Source organism: Danio rerio, chromosome 19 (assembly GCF_052040795.2).
Source record: "Danio rerio strain M-AB ecotype USA chromosome 19, GRCz13ab, whole genome shotgun sequence".
NCBI classification, from domain to species: domain Eukaryota; kingdom Metazoa; phylum Chordata; class Actinopteri; order Cypriniformes; family Danionidae; genus Danio; species Danio rerio.
The window spans coordinates 20643299-20658806 of NC_141039.2; the positions used below are offsets into that span (position 1 = coordinate 20643299).

The window sequence follows — 15508 nt, forward strand, 5'->3', positions numbered from 1 at the left end:
TTCTAGCGCGAGTTCGGTGCTCAAGTCTGCATCGTTGCGTCCTCGATATCAAGAACACATCTGGGAAGTTTCACGTGTCCTCTGTTCTTGTGGTCTTGAGGATTGGAACTGAACTTTGGCAGCTGATGGTGACGTTACACGAGAACACAAGGACGCAAGACTGCTGAAGAACGCATATTGAGAAACAGCCTAAAGGACATGCAGATGGCCAAAACACTCAGTTTTGTTTAGATTTTAGTAACTATAACTTTGGCTTTTTATTCAGTTTGTTGGCTCATTTTATCTGTAACACTGTATGACATAGACATTTCTTTACAATAGGTCTCCAGCAGAAACGTTGACATAAACAAATGAATAACCATCCATAATTCAACACCCTACTGAAAAAAACAGCTTAAACCAGCATAGGCTGGCTGGTTTTAGCTGGTTGACTGGGCTGCATGGTTTTAGAGGGGTTTTGGCCATTTCCAGGCTGGTCTCCAGCCATTTTCAGCCTGGTCTTAGCTGGTCAGGCTGGGAGATGACTAGCTAAAACCAGCTTGACCAGCCTAGCCAAAACCAACTATGTCCAACTTAAACCAGGCTGATAAAGCTGGTTTTAGCTGGATTTAGCTGGTCATTTTCCAGCCTGACCAGCTAAGACCAGGCTGGAAATGGCTGGAAACGCGCCTGGAAATGGCCAAAACCCCTCTAAAATCAAGCTAGTCAACCAGCTTAAACAAGCCAACCAGCCTAGGCTTGTTAAAGCTGTATTTTTCAGCAGCGCACTATTGTGTTGGTGGACTAATTGTGTTAATACATGATATGTACGCCATATCTAATAAGCGTTTTCTGCAAAACTTACACAAATTTAGCAATTACATTCTTTAAAAGCTTTCCATTGAAAAACGACTAGCTGCAATGGGTGCTCAGGGGTTGTAGCTTTAAACTGTTGTAGAGTTTTTTAAGATTACTCTTGTCCTTTTTGGTGTAATCTATTCAGAAACATTGACATGTGGAAGAACACAGCCTCAGTGCATCCTCGTCGGGGCACTGGCTAAAGGATTTAAAAAGTAATTTACAAGTTAACTATTGTCACAAATTAAACAACCTCCACCGAACCACCATCCAATATCACAGTCAGGGTTGGGAAAAAACACTTTAAAATAGTATAAACTAAAATACGTCAATTTTAGGTGTGTCAAAAAAAACTACAAAATACAGCATCCACAACATGTTTCAACACATTATACTGGGTTTTGTATTTTAAAAATACTACACAATATTTTAGGAGGGAGCATGACAAGTTTTATAGAAACTGTTTGATAGAAACAGCTTTTTTTTCTAACGAAATTTTTGCTTCTCTTCACCTCGTTCTCCTCTAATCGTTCTGTACATGAGTAGGGTATTAATAAAAAATAATAACTTGTGTTTCTCCTTGATTTTAGTATAATATATAGTTGTGTTGCCCTTTAAGAAGTTTCACTTTAAAATATTTTCTTTAAATATTTTATATGCATATTTCCTTTGTTAAAATGTGAAATTCATAATTTATTTAATTAATCTACTTCGTGTGTAAAAAGGAATACTTTTATTTTGCATTATATCATACTTCCTGTGTAGTCACTTCCTGTTAGTGTTCCTGGCTCTTTGTGGAAGCCATGTCAGACATGCGCTCTCTCGGACAATCTAAGCCATCCGCTTAAACTCATCATAGAGGCAATGCCGTAAGTTTATGTTTTGCACATTAGACATGTTGAAGACTTTATATTAGTGATTATTTTGTAAAAAATACAACGTTTAATAACTTTGTTTGCTAGTGTAATTCCTACTGCAGGGAGAACTGTAGTCTGTTTATGTTATGTATATGTAAGTGGGAATACCTGTCAAAACTCAATTTCTGAGAATTGTTTTGTTATTTTTGTTGCAGTTTTCACATAAATGCTAATAAGAAGAGTGACAGTAAATGATCAAACTTGCTACGACTCTGTCTTCATTGGCTATGGTTTAACTCGGTGTTTAGTCAGTCACAACACACTGCACGAGAACACTACAGTGAAAAGGCAGCTTTGATGTGAAAGTGGTCAAGATGTCCGCAAGCGGCAAGTCGTCTGTGCGCAGTGCTAGAAGTGGCAAGTCATCTGCTTCATCAGAGAGTGTAACCCGTGCTCGGGCCAGAGCCGAAGCTGCTAAAGTCAGAGCATCATACGCTAGCCAAGAGGCTAAACTGAAGATAGAAAAGGCCACAAGAGAAGCACAAAATCAGCTAGAAACAGTAAAATTAGACACTGAACTGGAAGTGTTAACACTACAACGAGAAGCTGATATAGCTGCTGTTGAGGCACAAGTACTGGAAGATGCTGAAATAGAAATGCATGCTGCAGCTGAAAAAGGAGAATCCGAAGAGAAAGTAAAAATTGAACGCACAAGTGAATATGTAAATTCTCAATTAAACCTTTCAAGCCATTACCCCTCCGCACACTTCTCAGCCTTGCCTAACGCTCCAGCATCTCATGCTGACTCGCACAACAGCTTCATAACATGGAGTCCTCCAGTAAAAGACCCTTCACATACACAGTCTATTAATGACAAGCCAAAGTATCAGGATGCTGATTTTGTACACTTACCTGCTGCAAACCTGTCTAGTCCATCCACGGGTATTATAAAATCTGAAGTTGACAGGACAAACCCCTTTATGAACATACATGCAAAGCCATATATTCCTCAGTGCATTCCTTCAACTAGCACGCCACCCCAGGCAGAGCCTTTGGCGCAGTATTTAGCACGACGTGATCTTGTTTGTTCAGGACTGTACCAATTTGACGATAAGCCTGAGAATTATCGATCATGGTGTTCTTCATTCACAAGTGCAGCTCGTGAAGTTAACCTCACAGCAACCCAGGAACTGGACCTCATGACTAAATGGCTTGGGAGGGAATCTGGTGAAATGGTGAGGCGCATCCGTTCAGTGCATGTCAGCAATCCCAATCTTGCATTATATAAGGCATGGGAAAGACTACGTGAGTGCTATGCTGCACCCGAAATCATTGAAAGGTCACTATTTCAGCGTTTGGACAGTTTTCCTCGGATCACAGCTAAAGACCACATCAAATTACGTGAACTCGGGGATTTGCTTATGGAAATCCAAGGTGCTAAAGAAGATGGTTATCTCACAAGCCTATTGTACCTCGACACCTCACGTGGGATTGCACCAATTGTTGATAAGCTTCCGTATGGGCTTCAAGACAAATGGGTGACTTCGGGGTCATGGTATAAAGAGAGTCATGGCCGTTTTCCTCCATTTGACTATTTTTGCAGCTTTGTGTGTCATGAAGCGAAGAAGCGAAATGACCCTAGCTTTATGTATCAAAGCAGTGCTATGACAACTGTTAAATCAGACAAATTCACTGGGAAAAGTTTTCACACCAACAAACCCATCTCTGTTCACAAAACAGATGTGTGTGCAGTCAAGGAAGACCCTAACAAAATCTGTCCATTACACAATAAACCACACTCATTGAAAAAATGCAGAACATTCAGAAACAAACTCCTTGATGACAGAAAAGCCTTCCTTAAGGAGAAAGGAATATGTTTTAAATGCTGTTCCTCAATTTCTCATCACGCTAAGGAATGTAAGTCTTTTGTGAAATGTTTTGAATGCAACAGCACTAATCATGATACAGCCATGCACCCTGGCCCGTCACCTCAAGTAGTCAAATCTCTTCCACCATCACAAGAGGACGGCGGGGAGGGAGAGGATAATTCTGATATGACGTCTGTCAATACAAGCTGCACGGAGGTTTGTGGTCCTGGTCAGTGTTCAAAAATGTTCAAAAATCTGCCTTGTAAAGCTGTACCCAAAGGGTAGCAAGGACATGGCCATAAAAGCCTATGTAATTCTGGATGACCAGAGCAACCGTTCATTAGCCAGACCAGAATTCTTTGAGCTGTTCAATTTGGAGAGTGAGCAGTTCACATATAATCTTAGAACTTGCTCTGGAACTGTAGAAACATCTGGCAGGAAAGCAGAAGGATTCCAGATTGAGTCTCTGGATGGCAGAGTTCTCATATCTCTTCCACCACTCATTGAGTGTCATGAAATCATGAACAATCGGTTTGAAATTCCAACTCCAAATGCAGTTCTTCACCAGCCTCATCTACGACACATTGCCAAGTACATTCCAGACCTAGAACCAGAAGCAGAAATACTTTTGCTGCTAGGAAGAGATGTGATTAGAGCACACAAGGTCAGGCAGCAGGTCAACGGACCAAACAACGCCCCCTTTGCTCAACGTCTGGACCTGGGATGGGTGGTAATAGGAGAGGTGTGCCTGGGTAATGTACACAAGCCCACAGTTAACACATTTAAAACCAATGTCCTGGAAACTGGTCGTCACTCAATTTTTCAACCCTGTACAAGCTTTATGCAGGTCAGAGAGAAACAACAGAGCAGTGTGTTTAAAAAGGCAACTGAGATGACACTTGGACAGACAGTGTTTTGCAAAACCGAGCATGACAATAAACCTGCCCCTTCTGTGGAGGACACAACCTTCTTGAAAATTATGGACACAAATGTCTTCAGAAATGAATCTAACAGCTGGGTAGCTCCTCTACCATTCAAAGAACCACGCCAACGCTTGCCAAACAACAAGGAGCAAGCTATTAATCGATTCTCAAGCCTGCAACGAACCCTCAAGAGAAAACCTGAGATGCAGCAACAGTATGTGGAATTCATGGAAAAGATCTTTACCAACGGACATGCTGAGGTAGCACCACCACTAAAAGAAGAGGATGAGTGCTGGTATCTTCCCACATTTGGGGTCTACCACCCCCAAAAACCCAATCAGATCAGAGTGGTTTTCGATTCCAGTGCTTGTTACTCTGGCGTCTCTCTCAATGATGTGCTCCTCACTGGCCCTGACCTGAATAATTCCCTTGTTGGTGTCCTGCTACGTTTTCGGAAAGAGAGGGTTGCAATCCTAGCTGACATTCAGCAAATGTTTCATTGTTTTTTGGTGCGTGATGACCACCGCAACTTTCTCCGTTTCCTATGGTACAAGGACAACGATGTCAACAAGGAAATTGAGTATCGAATGAATGTCCACGTCTTCGGCAATCGTCCATCACCTGCCGTGGCAATTTATGGACTACGGAGAGCCATCAGAGAAGGTGCAAAAGATCATGGTGAAGATACCATTAAGTTTGTGGAAAGACATTTCTACGTCGATGATGGTGTGGTATCTGTACCATCTGAAGCAGAGGCTATCGATTTGCTCCAACGAACACAGGCTTCATTAGCTGAGTCAAACCTACGTTTGCACAAGTTTGCTTCAAACTCTCAGATTGTTATGAAAGCTTTTCCTCCTGAAGACTGTGCTCCAGTGATTAAGGACTTAGATCTGAGTGGAGAAACGTCTCCCACACAACGGAGTTTAGGTCTGTTATGGGAGATCTCAACTGACACATTCACCTACTCCACATCCACCACTACCAAACCATTCACCCGTCGTGGAGTTCTCTCCACTGTCAACAGTGTTTTTGACCCTTTGGGTCTACTGGCGCCTGTCACGATCCAGGGAAGAGCCCTCCTTAGAGAACTTACCTCTGAAAGTGCAGACTGGGACACATCCCTTCCGGAGGTCAAACTAAACAAATGGGTGGCCTGGAGAAGTTCTCTTCAAGAGTTAGAAAAGCTTCACGTCTCACGAACATACACTAAAACCTCACTAACTGAAGCAGTGCATACAGAATTGTGTGTGTTCTCTGATGCATCAACCAAGGCCATAGGTGCTGTGGCATACCTGAAAGTGCTTCAGAAAGATGGGCAAGTTGAAGTAGGATTTGTTATGGGCAAGGCGAAACTAGCACCCCTGTCCGAACCTACGATTCCCAGGCTTGAGCTGTGTGCGGCTGTCTTAGCAGTTGAGATGGCAGATCTCATTAAGGATGAGCTAGATCTGGAATTAAATGACATAAAGTTCTTTACAGACAGCAAAGTGGTCCTTGGCTACATTTATAATGAGTCAAAGCGATTCTATGTGTATGTTCACAATAGAGTCCAGCGCATCCGACAGTCCTCAAGACCTGAGCAATGGCACTATGTACGTACCGAGGAAAATCCAGCAGATCATGCGTCGCGATCCTTACCTGCATCATGCCTGGCGCAGACTTCCTGGTTCACTGGTCCCTCCTTCCTTCGACAGCCACCTGCAGAAAAAACAAAATCAAGTAAAATGTTTGAGCTAATTGAGCCTGAGAATGATGCAGAAATTCGTCCTCAAATCCAAACATGTGCTACTTACCTGGAGGAAGCTGGACTTATATCTACCAGATTTCAAAGGTTCTCCACCTTCACCTCTTTAGTAAGAGGATTAGCATTTCTAGTTCATGTCGCAAAATCCTTCAAGCACTCATACCAAAACAGCAAATGCAAGGGTTGGCACAGATGCGACTTACCACGTACTCCAGATGAGATGGGCCAAGCAAGGAATGTTGTACTGAAAGCAACACAAAAAGCTGCATTTGCAAAAGAGCTGTCAGCACTGCTAGCTGACCAACCTGTATCCAAGAACAGCCGCTTGCGTAAACTCAGTCCAATCATGGAGGGCAATTTCATTTGTGTTGGAGGAAGATTAAAGCACTCTGAGATATCAACTGCCGAAAAGAACCCGATAATTCTCCCTAAAGAAAGCCACACATCTTTGCTGCTCATTCGACATCATCATGAGCAAGTAAAACATCAAGGCCGTCATCTGACAGAGGGAGCAATCAGGGCAGCAGGACTGTGGATCTTAGGAGCCAAGTCGCTAATAAACTCAGTACTTCACAAATGTATAACCTGTCGCAAGCTGCGTGGAAAGTTTGAAGAGCAGCACATGGCGGACCTGCCATCTGAACGTCTCAAAATCTGCCCTCCCTTTACATACGTGGGGCTTGATGTATTTGGACCCTGGTCTGTCACTACCAGACGCACCAGAGGAGGACAGGCAGAGAGCAAAAGGTGGGCAATCATGTTTGGCTGTATGAGCTCGAGAGCTGTGCACATCGAGGTCATTGAATCTATGGATGCATCAAGTTGCATAAATGCTCTCAGGCGGTTCTTTGCATTAAGAGGTCCTGCAAAACAGCTCCGCTCCGATTGCGGTACTAATTTCGTTGGGGCATGCAAGGAACTTGGAATGGACAAGATGGTACAGAGGTACCTCAGCGAGCAAGGATGCAGCTGGGAGTTCAATCCACCTCACAGCTCGCACATGGGAGGCTCATGGGAGCGCCTGATTGGCATTGCAAGAAGAATTTTAGATTCAATGTTTCTGCAGCTAAAAGCTCGCTTAACCCATGAAGTTCTTTGCACACTACTAGCAGAAGTTACTGCTATTATTAATGCACGGCCACTCTTACCTGTGTCTGCAGACCCGCAACAACCATTCATACTTTCACCTTCAGTGCTCCTTACACAGAAGACAGGAGTTCCGCCTCCCCCTGGAGATTTCTCTGACAAGGACCTGTATACAAAGCAATGGAGACAAGTTCAGGCGCTTGCAAACCAATTCTGGACACGCTGGAGCCGTGAATACTTACCTTGCTTGCAACACAGACCGAAGTGGACAGTACCTCGCAGAAACCTTCAAGTGGGAGATCTAGTTCTGCTCAGGGATAAGCAGATAGCCCGCAACTGTTGGCCCATGGCCAGAGTCTCTGCTGTATTCCCAGGAAAGGATGGATATGTGAGAAAGGTTGAGGTTTCAACAACTGACCAAGGGAATATAAAAACCTTTCTAAGACCAATTTCAGAGGTTGTTCTGCTTCTACCCAAAGACTGATCTGGAAATTAGTGTATGGCCCAGAAGTTCATAGTGACCTTACATAGGTCAGGCGGGGAGTGTGTTGCCCTTTAAGAAGTTTCACTTTAAAATATTTTCTTTAAATATTTTATATGCATATTTCCTTTGTTAAAATGTGAAATTCATAATTTATTTAATTAATCTACTTCGTGTGTAAAAAGGAATACTTTTATTTTGCATTATATCATACTTCCTGTGTAGTCACTTCCTGTTAGTGTTCCTGGCTCTTTGTGGAAGCCATGTCAGACATGCGCTCTCTCGGACAATCTAAGCCATCCGCTTAAACTCATCATAGAGGCAATGCCGTAAGTTTATGTTTTGCACATTAGACATGTTGAAGACTTTATATTAGTGATTATTTTGTAAAAAATACAACGTTTAATAACTTTGTTTGCTAGTGTAATTCCTACTGCAGGGAGAACTGTAGTCTGTTTATGTTATGTATATGTAAGTGGAAATACCTGTCAAAACTCAATTTCTGAGAATTGTTTTGTTATTTTTGTTGCAGTTTTCACATAAATGCTAATAAGAAGAGTGACAGTAAATGATCAAACTTGCTACGACTCTGTCTTCATTGGCTATGGTTTAACTCGGTGTTTAGTCAGTCACAACACACTGCACGAGAACACTACAATAGTATAAAAGTGTTTTCTAAAATGTAAATTTGTTTTGTCCGTGGTAAAATAGTTTTTTTTCTATGTAATTGTATCTTAATAGGTAAAAATGTTTTTCAAAATGTAAATTTGTCTCAAGCTTTGTAAAAGTTTTTCACACTTTGTAATATTGTTTTGCACTTCCCGGCCACTATAGTAAATGCTTAACAGACAATGTATTAACTATTTTCTCATCTTTATTAAATAATTCATAGTGTGAACTGTAGAAAAATCATATTTAATGCTTTGTTTATTCTCCTCAAATAAACAGTTAGCACATTATAATAATAATGTAGATTAACTTGCACGCATATCTACATTAATAATCTGTGACAAATTATAATGTAGATTAAAGTGCTCGCATATCTTCACCATTATTACTGTAGTGAATTAGCTCAAGGTTATTCTTCCCGCGCCTTTCCCGCCGTTATAATGTTGCGAGTTATGATTTAGATTTCAATGCTCGCATACCTTCTGGAACATTATATAGCGGACTAGCTTAGCGGGAGAAAGATTCATTTGAACGGGGTTTTTGATCCAAACAAACGAATCGTTCAGCGATGCTATGAACAAAGTTTGAGCAAGGTAGCAAGATCAAAGTTTAAGACATTAGATTCATCAATATACACAGGCACCTTTCTTTATACAAAATTAAACTTTATTGACTAATCTAACAGAAACTAACACCTAACACAAACACACATTCATACAAGCATAGGGAAGAGTAACAAACGTGAAGAGGTTGAGAAGATGTAATGATGGGAAAACCTCAGAGGTTGTAAGCACAAACCAAGCAAACCAAACGTAATCAAATTCAATATAACCCTTCTATTGTCTTTTTAGGGTTGAATTTAGTTCACACGAGTTTAGATGTTGGGAGGTGATACTTGCGGTCTGTCCGTGATGTCCGAGCTCCTGTTGTTGAGTGTGTGGTTCGCTGTGGTTCTTTGTTCCTCACGAGGCTGTAGTTTCAAGTTGAAGCGGCAAAAAGGATTCTGGGCGGTGAAATATCCGAGCGCGGTGCGATTAACCCTTTCCCTCTGGGTTTCTGCCTGCTTTCTTGGAGGTTTCTCAGTTTCTGAGGAAGTTGTAGAGAGGTTGAAGAAAGTTTCAAAACAGCGTGGTTCAGAGCAGAGAGGGGGGTTGCTTTTGGAGCTGGGAGAGAGAGAGGTTGAACAGAGCGGTTGCGAAGAGAAGGCCAGTTTAGCTTGGTCCTAACTTTATAGGGCAGGTTCGGATCCACCCTCCATGGAAAGTTGACCATTTAGAAGCTAACTTCCTGGAAAAATAAATTCACGGGTCTTTGTCTGAGGCAGAAGAATTTGCATAGGCAAATTTTATGCAAAGTGGGACAGAAATGTTAAAGTCTCTTAAAATGTTAATATGTTGCACTTATATTAAAATAAAATGTCAATGATCGATTTGTACAGTGAGTAAGCTTTTCGAAAAGTCCAAACTTGAACAGTATAATAGGTTGTTTAGCTTAGGTACAGTTAAACATTATATGCAGGGGTATTAAAACCAAAAATATTAATACAAGAGAAAGGGAAACTTTGCAAAACATGTGGTTAAACATAAAGAGAGTAAAGTTTATATGAAAACATCAGTGTTAAACAAGCAGTTTAAAGAGTCCTTTGTAAGCCGTCCTTTGTTCAATGCCGCATGGCACATTCCTTTTGGGTCGTAAATAGCTTGGAATCAGGTTTCGAGTCTTCTCTGGGCAAAGTTGGCTCGGTTGGGGGATAAGAAGCAAAATAATTATGTGTCTGGTCGGCCATATTCGTTACAGTAGTTATTATAAAGTGTTACCGATTAAAATGATCCAGAGTGTTTATCTAGTCGCACACTTCACATGCTGGTAAAATTTCAGCAGTACAGATTTCAGATTTGCCCTAATTAAGTCTCTTGCTATTATATGAAAATCATCAGGGTGGGCCCACTGCTGTTTTTTTATGCTCTTCAGAAGAAGAGAGAGCAATGTTTACATTTTCTTCAGGTAGAATGTACACAGCCACGACAATCACAACAGTTAGTTCTCTTGGTAAAAAAAAGGTGGCATCTTACAGACATGTATTCAAGGGCTGGGGAACAGTGTTTCTCAATGATTGAACCGTTGTTGCACCAGTTATCATATACATTAACACAAAGAATCCCTTGTTCTGTCCAAGCATAGCAAGTAGTAAGTGCATCCTGCTACACTCAAAATCAACAAGCCTCTTGCTCGCTTTGCAAAGTCATGTCTTATGGAAAAGAATGAAACAAGTTTAGTTCTGTTAAATGATTTATTCTAGTTTTTTTTTAACTAAACAAAGAAATAATCAAATGAATTACATGAGAACTTGATTGAATGAGATTTATAAGCTTGTCACACTAAAAGACATGTTACATAACCACCAATAAAACCGCAAAAAAAGAAGAAAACATAACAGCATAGTCTGCATAAAAGACTAAACTTTTGAACTTATGGATTTCTGCAGTTGTGGTATATATATATATATATATATATATATATATATATATATATATATATATATATATATATATAGACCAAGGAAGCACTTTTTGAAGGCAAGTTTCGGTATAAAACAATTAGTCGCATCACCAGGCTCTCCAAAGTTTCATGCAGTTTCGGGTGTTTCATTTTTAACTTTCGACTTCTGTTGAAAGTTGACTCCTCATAGCGAACAGAAAGAAAATCCTCCGCATTCGTAACTCGGTGTTCCTTTAAGGTAATAAAATCACTGCTTAGGCTACACGGTAGAATTTTAATAAGAGTATAATCGTAATCATATTAAAATCGGAGTATTGGTGTCTTATGTGAATGTACTCAGAAAGTCTCTGGTAAAGTCGCGAGCTGTCAAAGACAGGGCATTACCGTACGTTCACACCGAAAGCGGCGAGAGCGTCCAAGGTCGCTCTGGCCGCCCTGGCGACAACGTTGTCTGCCTTCAGCTCCGGCGGCGAGAGCGTCAAAACTCGCTACAATGATCTCGTACTTAAAGGAGCCGTTGCAGCATATCAGTTACATTCCTGCATAAGACATGTTTTTAGCGTAAAAATGCTGCGCACTTCTTATCCAATTTATATAACAATGGAAGATCAAGTTGCATGTGGTGTGGCTTTGCTCTATTTATCCAATATTTGTCCATATGTCTGAAATATCCTGAAGCAGCATTACTGTTGTGTACTGTCACATCGCGTGAGATTCCCGCTTTTTAAAGATAAATTTACATAACATTAATGAACATCAGTAACTCGCCAGTAACTTATTTATAATGTATGTTCCTGTAAGAAAGCATTGTAAATAATTGGAAATCCGGCGACCGCAATTAATCAATCCCTTGGGAACAACTGTAGTCGGAACCAAAGTTCACAGGTCTGTGTTGCCTGAACTGCTATCAAGCGGTGGATGTCTTTATTCTGATTGCTTGCCGCCGAACCGCGTCATAGCTCATTACCATAAAGTTGACTTCATTTCAACTCTCCTCGACGCTCACGCCGGCGAAGACGCGCCGCGCTGCTCCTCACCGCTTATCGCCGCCTATTGCTGCCGGCTCTCATTGAAAATGAATGACTTCCGGCTACTTTGACGCTCTCGCCGCTTTCGGTGTGAACGTACGGTTACTCTGCCTTTCAGCATGAGGCCTCCAAGTTTAGCGTGTTTCTTCATTAAACGCAACGAAAGCGTATGCTTCGCGTTGTTGTGTCAGAATCCTTGTGAAATACAGTAATACTTTAGGACGCTTAGTTAAAGCAAATTTGATGAACGTGATCATGCGTGTTGAATCTGAGGGGAGTCGCTCTAGTATGGAAGGCCGTTGGGGCCAAAACGTCTGCAGCGCGTTGTGTGTCTGTGTGTGTGTCTGTGTCAGGCACGTTGAGGGGTGTCAGGGGTGGAGTGAGCGACGTATCTGAATAGGGGCGTGTGCTCGTGAGACGTACCTGAAGGACGGTGTGGGTGAGTTGCGCGCAACATAGGCTACCTGAAGAGCTAGGAGGGATGTGGGGGAGAGGGGTGTGCAATGTATTTAACGACCAGTTTGCGAGAAATTATCATTCATTTGCGGGCATTTGGGAGTTTCTGTGCACTTGCGGGATACTCCTAGTCTTAGCAACTGGATGAATGTTAAAGAGGATTAAGCTAAATTGTTTCTACTCTATAACTAATGCTCTCAACTCACAGCAATAAAACTTTACAATCAGTGCAACTGTTTGTATGCTATAGTTTATTATTATAATTTTTCATTTTCATCTGCAATTCCTGTATTTTGGCATTTTTTTGCAGCCCACTTAGAATCTAACATGGAAATCAATGTTTTCTTTATTGGCATTGATTGTTTTGAAATTTAAATGTCATTAACATGCCTGTGTTTTAATTTCTATAATAAATATGGCTGTCAAGCCAGGATCTTGATGGTTTATTGTGGGTATTTTGTTTACATGAAGAAATCTGTGTTACAAGTTAAACACAAATTCTATTAAACAATTTTATTTTGAATTTTAATTCTATTAAACAATTATATTTTGAATTTAAATAGTTTTTGTCTTGCGTTTACATTAATTTTACATTTGAATAGCCAAAATTACAAGTTTAAGTATTTTAAATGCGATTGATCGCGATTAATTTTTTTAAAAAGGTGCGATTAATTTGTTATTTTTTTTATTGATTGACAGCACTAATTTATATATTAGTGCTTTCAAAATTAGTGCGTTAACGCATGCGATTGATTTTAAATAAATAACACGTTTAAAAAATATACGAAATTAACACAGTTGCAGTTTTTTTTTTCCTGTTGTAGGCAGGGGCAGACTGGCCATCTGGCAGACCGGGCAGTTTCCTGCTGGGCCGAAGTACTTTTTGGGCCAGGCTGATCATCTTCTTATGATCAGATCGGCCCATAAAACACTTAACAGACTGTCATGTTTTTCTGTAATTGACGATCCTGTGAGCTCTGACGCTCTGAAAGTAAGATGTTTCTTTTCCGAACAGAGTGGCCCATGTGACATAATCTGCAGCCCATTGGTTCTTTTCTTTATTGACATTGGGCTGACCCAATCACAAACTTCCATGTTGGGCTCTGTGTAGCGTGCAACGTAGGTGTGTATTTGTCAAAATAGTCAAGAGTCACGCCTGTTTCTCACGCATCTGCAGTCTGCAGCATACAGCGGAGCACAGATCGATAAATTCCTGTCTATTCTATTCTAGAAATACACAATATACTTTTTATTTATTTATTTTTTTTTTACTTTTAATCTGCACCCCGGCCCACGGCAACTTCCCCCTATCCTGTTTCCTTAACCTGCAAGTCTTTGTTTTACAAATTATAAAGAATGTCTGTTCTCAAGCTCTATGAGGAGTGTCATTCATGTATTTTAAGATGCACTCTGTCAGAAGACAATCGCATGAGATATCATGACATTGTGTTTTTGATTGTCAGCATGATGTATGTAACAAAACCAATGCCAAAAGTATTGAATTAAAAAGCTTGTTGAATAACACAAACTAAAAAAAATAATACATCGAATTAACAAGTTCTTGCATTTTTAAGACTTGAATTCCAGGGTTTGTATTTTTAGGTCCTGAAATTTAACATAGCTGTTTATTTAAGCTGTGAATATTTCAACGAAAAATATTTCAAACATGTTTTCATACTTATAAATTCAATAATTCATATTCAATTTCCAGATTTCACTTACAAAATATTCAATACCCTTTAAAAATACAATGTATATTATTCAAAAGGCAATTTTCAGTTCATTTAATTTCAGTTCAAATATTCGCTTCCATAAATTCAGTGAATCAAATTTGACTGTTAAAATTCAACATTACAGGAGGATCCAAGATGGTGTCCTGCTAAGTCTACTTGTGTAGTGCTCTGCTGACAAATTAACCTTTAACAGCTAAACAAGAAATATCTTACTTTAAAGTTACCTCTCACAACTTTGTAGGGTCCAGCCAGTTGGTCCAATGACGGTATCCAATGGTGGATGAAGGTTCACTGCATGTTCGGCCTTTCCAGTGCACAATGTTGATTTATATTAAACTTAACTCATATCTGACTCCAATTTTAGTATGAGGTGGTTTAGAATATTAATATATTTATCCTCGTTTTATCTGACTCCAATTATAAAACATTGAGAAGGTTATTTTGTTTCCTTTCACATTATTTTAGATTATGATTGAATATTCTTTTGATTTTTTATTATACCTTATTCTCATTTACTCAGATTCCTATAGCATCCCGAGTCTTGCACCGGCCGGGTATACAATCTCTTAATACAAGCTTGTCAGTCTTGGTCATTAAACAGAGGCGATTAACCACTCTCCTAAAAAGGCAGAACCCTACTTACTCAATTTAGCAGATTTTTATGTGGTCCCCATAGATCTGTTATCTACTAATTCAGAACAAAGTATTTTAATAATAATCGCACAGGATTATACGTTTGTAGATGAAGGCCTAAATATCCACATTTAAATTAGTTTCAACAATATTTTGTTGTTCTAAATATTTGGCCTTTTACAGTCTAAGTATATTTGAATTAATGCCAATTTATTAGTCGGATCTCTAACAACATTGTATAGCGTGCCATGCTGCTCCGTCTAACATGTTTTAGTCCGTTACTAACCTGTACAGTGGATTGTAGTGCTATGGACAACAACATTTATCAGTGATAATAACACGAGGTTTGAATAATTCAAAACATAACAATTTATTAGTCAGGTAAATGTATTATGCCTAATTCAATCAGTCAATTCATAAACAATCAATACAAAACATCAAATTATCAAAGATAAATCCAAGATTAAAAGATGCATTCCTGACTTTGAAATATACATAACATGGAGCAAGCCATGTTATGGGCTGATCTGGTTAGGCAGAATCGCGCTGAGTCTTTCTCAGACCTTACCTTAAATAATCCAAGAATTCCCTCAAGGAAGGGGGTGTGAATAAAAAAAGGCATTCACACTTAGGGAAAAGTCACACCCTTCACAGTGGTTCAAAAGATGCCTGAAGTTATATATTTACTGTT

At 40.0% G+C, this 15508-nt stretch overlaps 2 protein-coding genes across 16 annotated transcripts in view; both read left to right on the forward strand.

Annotated features, from left to right (window-relative positions):
• fkbp10a (FKBP prolyl isomerase 10a) overlaps positions 1 to 15508 on the forward strand; it is a 141121-nt gene that overhangs the window by 40922 nt on the left and 84691 nt on the right. The window lies entirely within an intron of this gene.
• LOC148679788 (uncharacterized) lies at positions 1612 to 8380 on the forward strand. The gene is made up of 2 exons (XM_088651494.1): positions 1612 to 1706; positions 1910 to 8380. Exon 2 carries the CDS (start codon positions 3855 to 3857, stop codon positions 7800 to 7802), a length of 3948 nt encoding a protein of 1315 aa, XP_088507620.1. The 5' UTR covers positions 1612 to 1706; positions 1910 to 3854; the 3' UTR covers positions 7803 to 8380.

Excerpts from the sequence above, each read along its gene's own strand:
- LOC148679788 (XM_088651494.1), top strand. The coding sequence starts at position 3,855 with ATGGCCATAAAAGCCTATGTAATTCTGGATGACCAGAGCAACCGTTCA.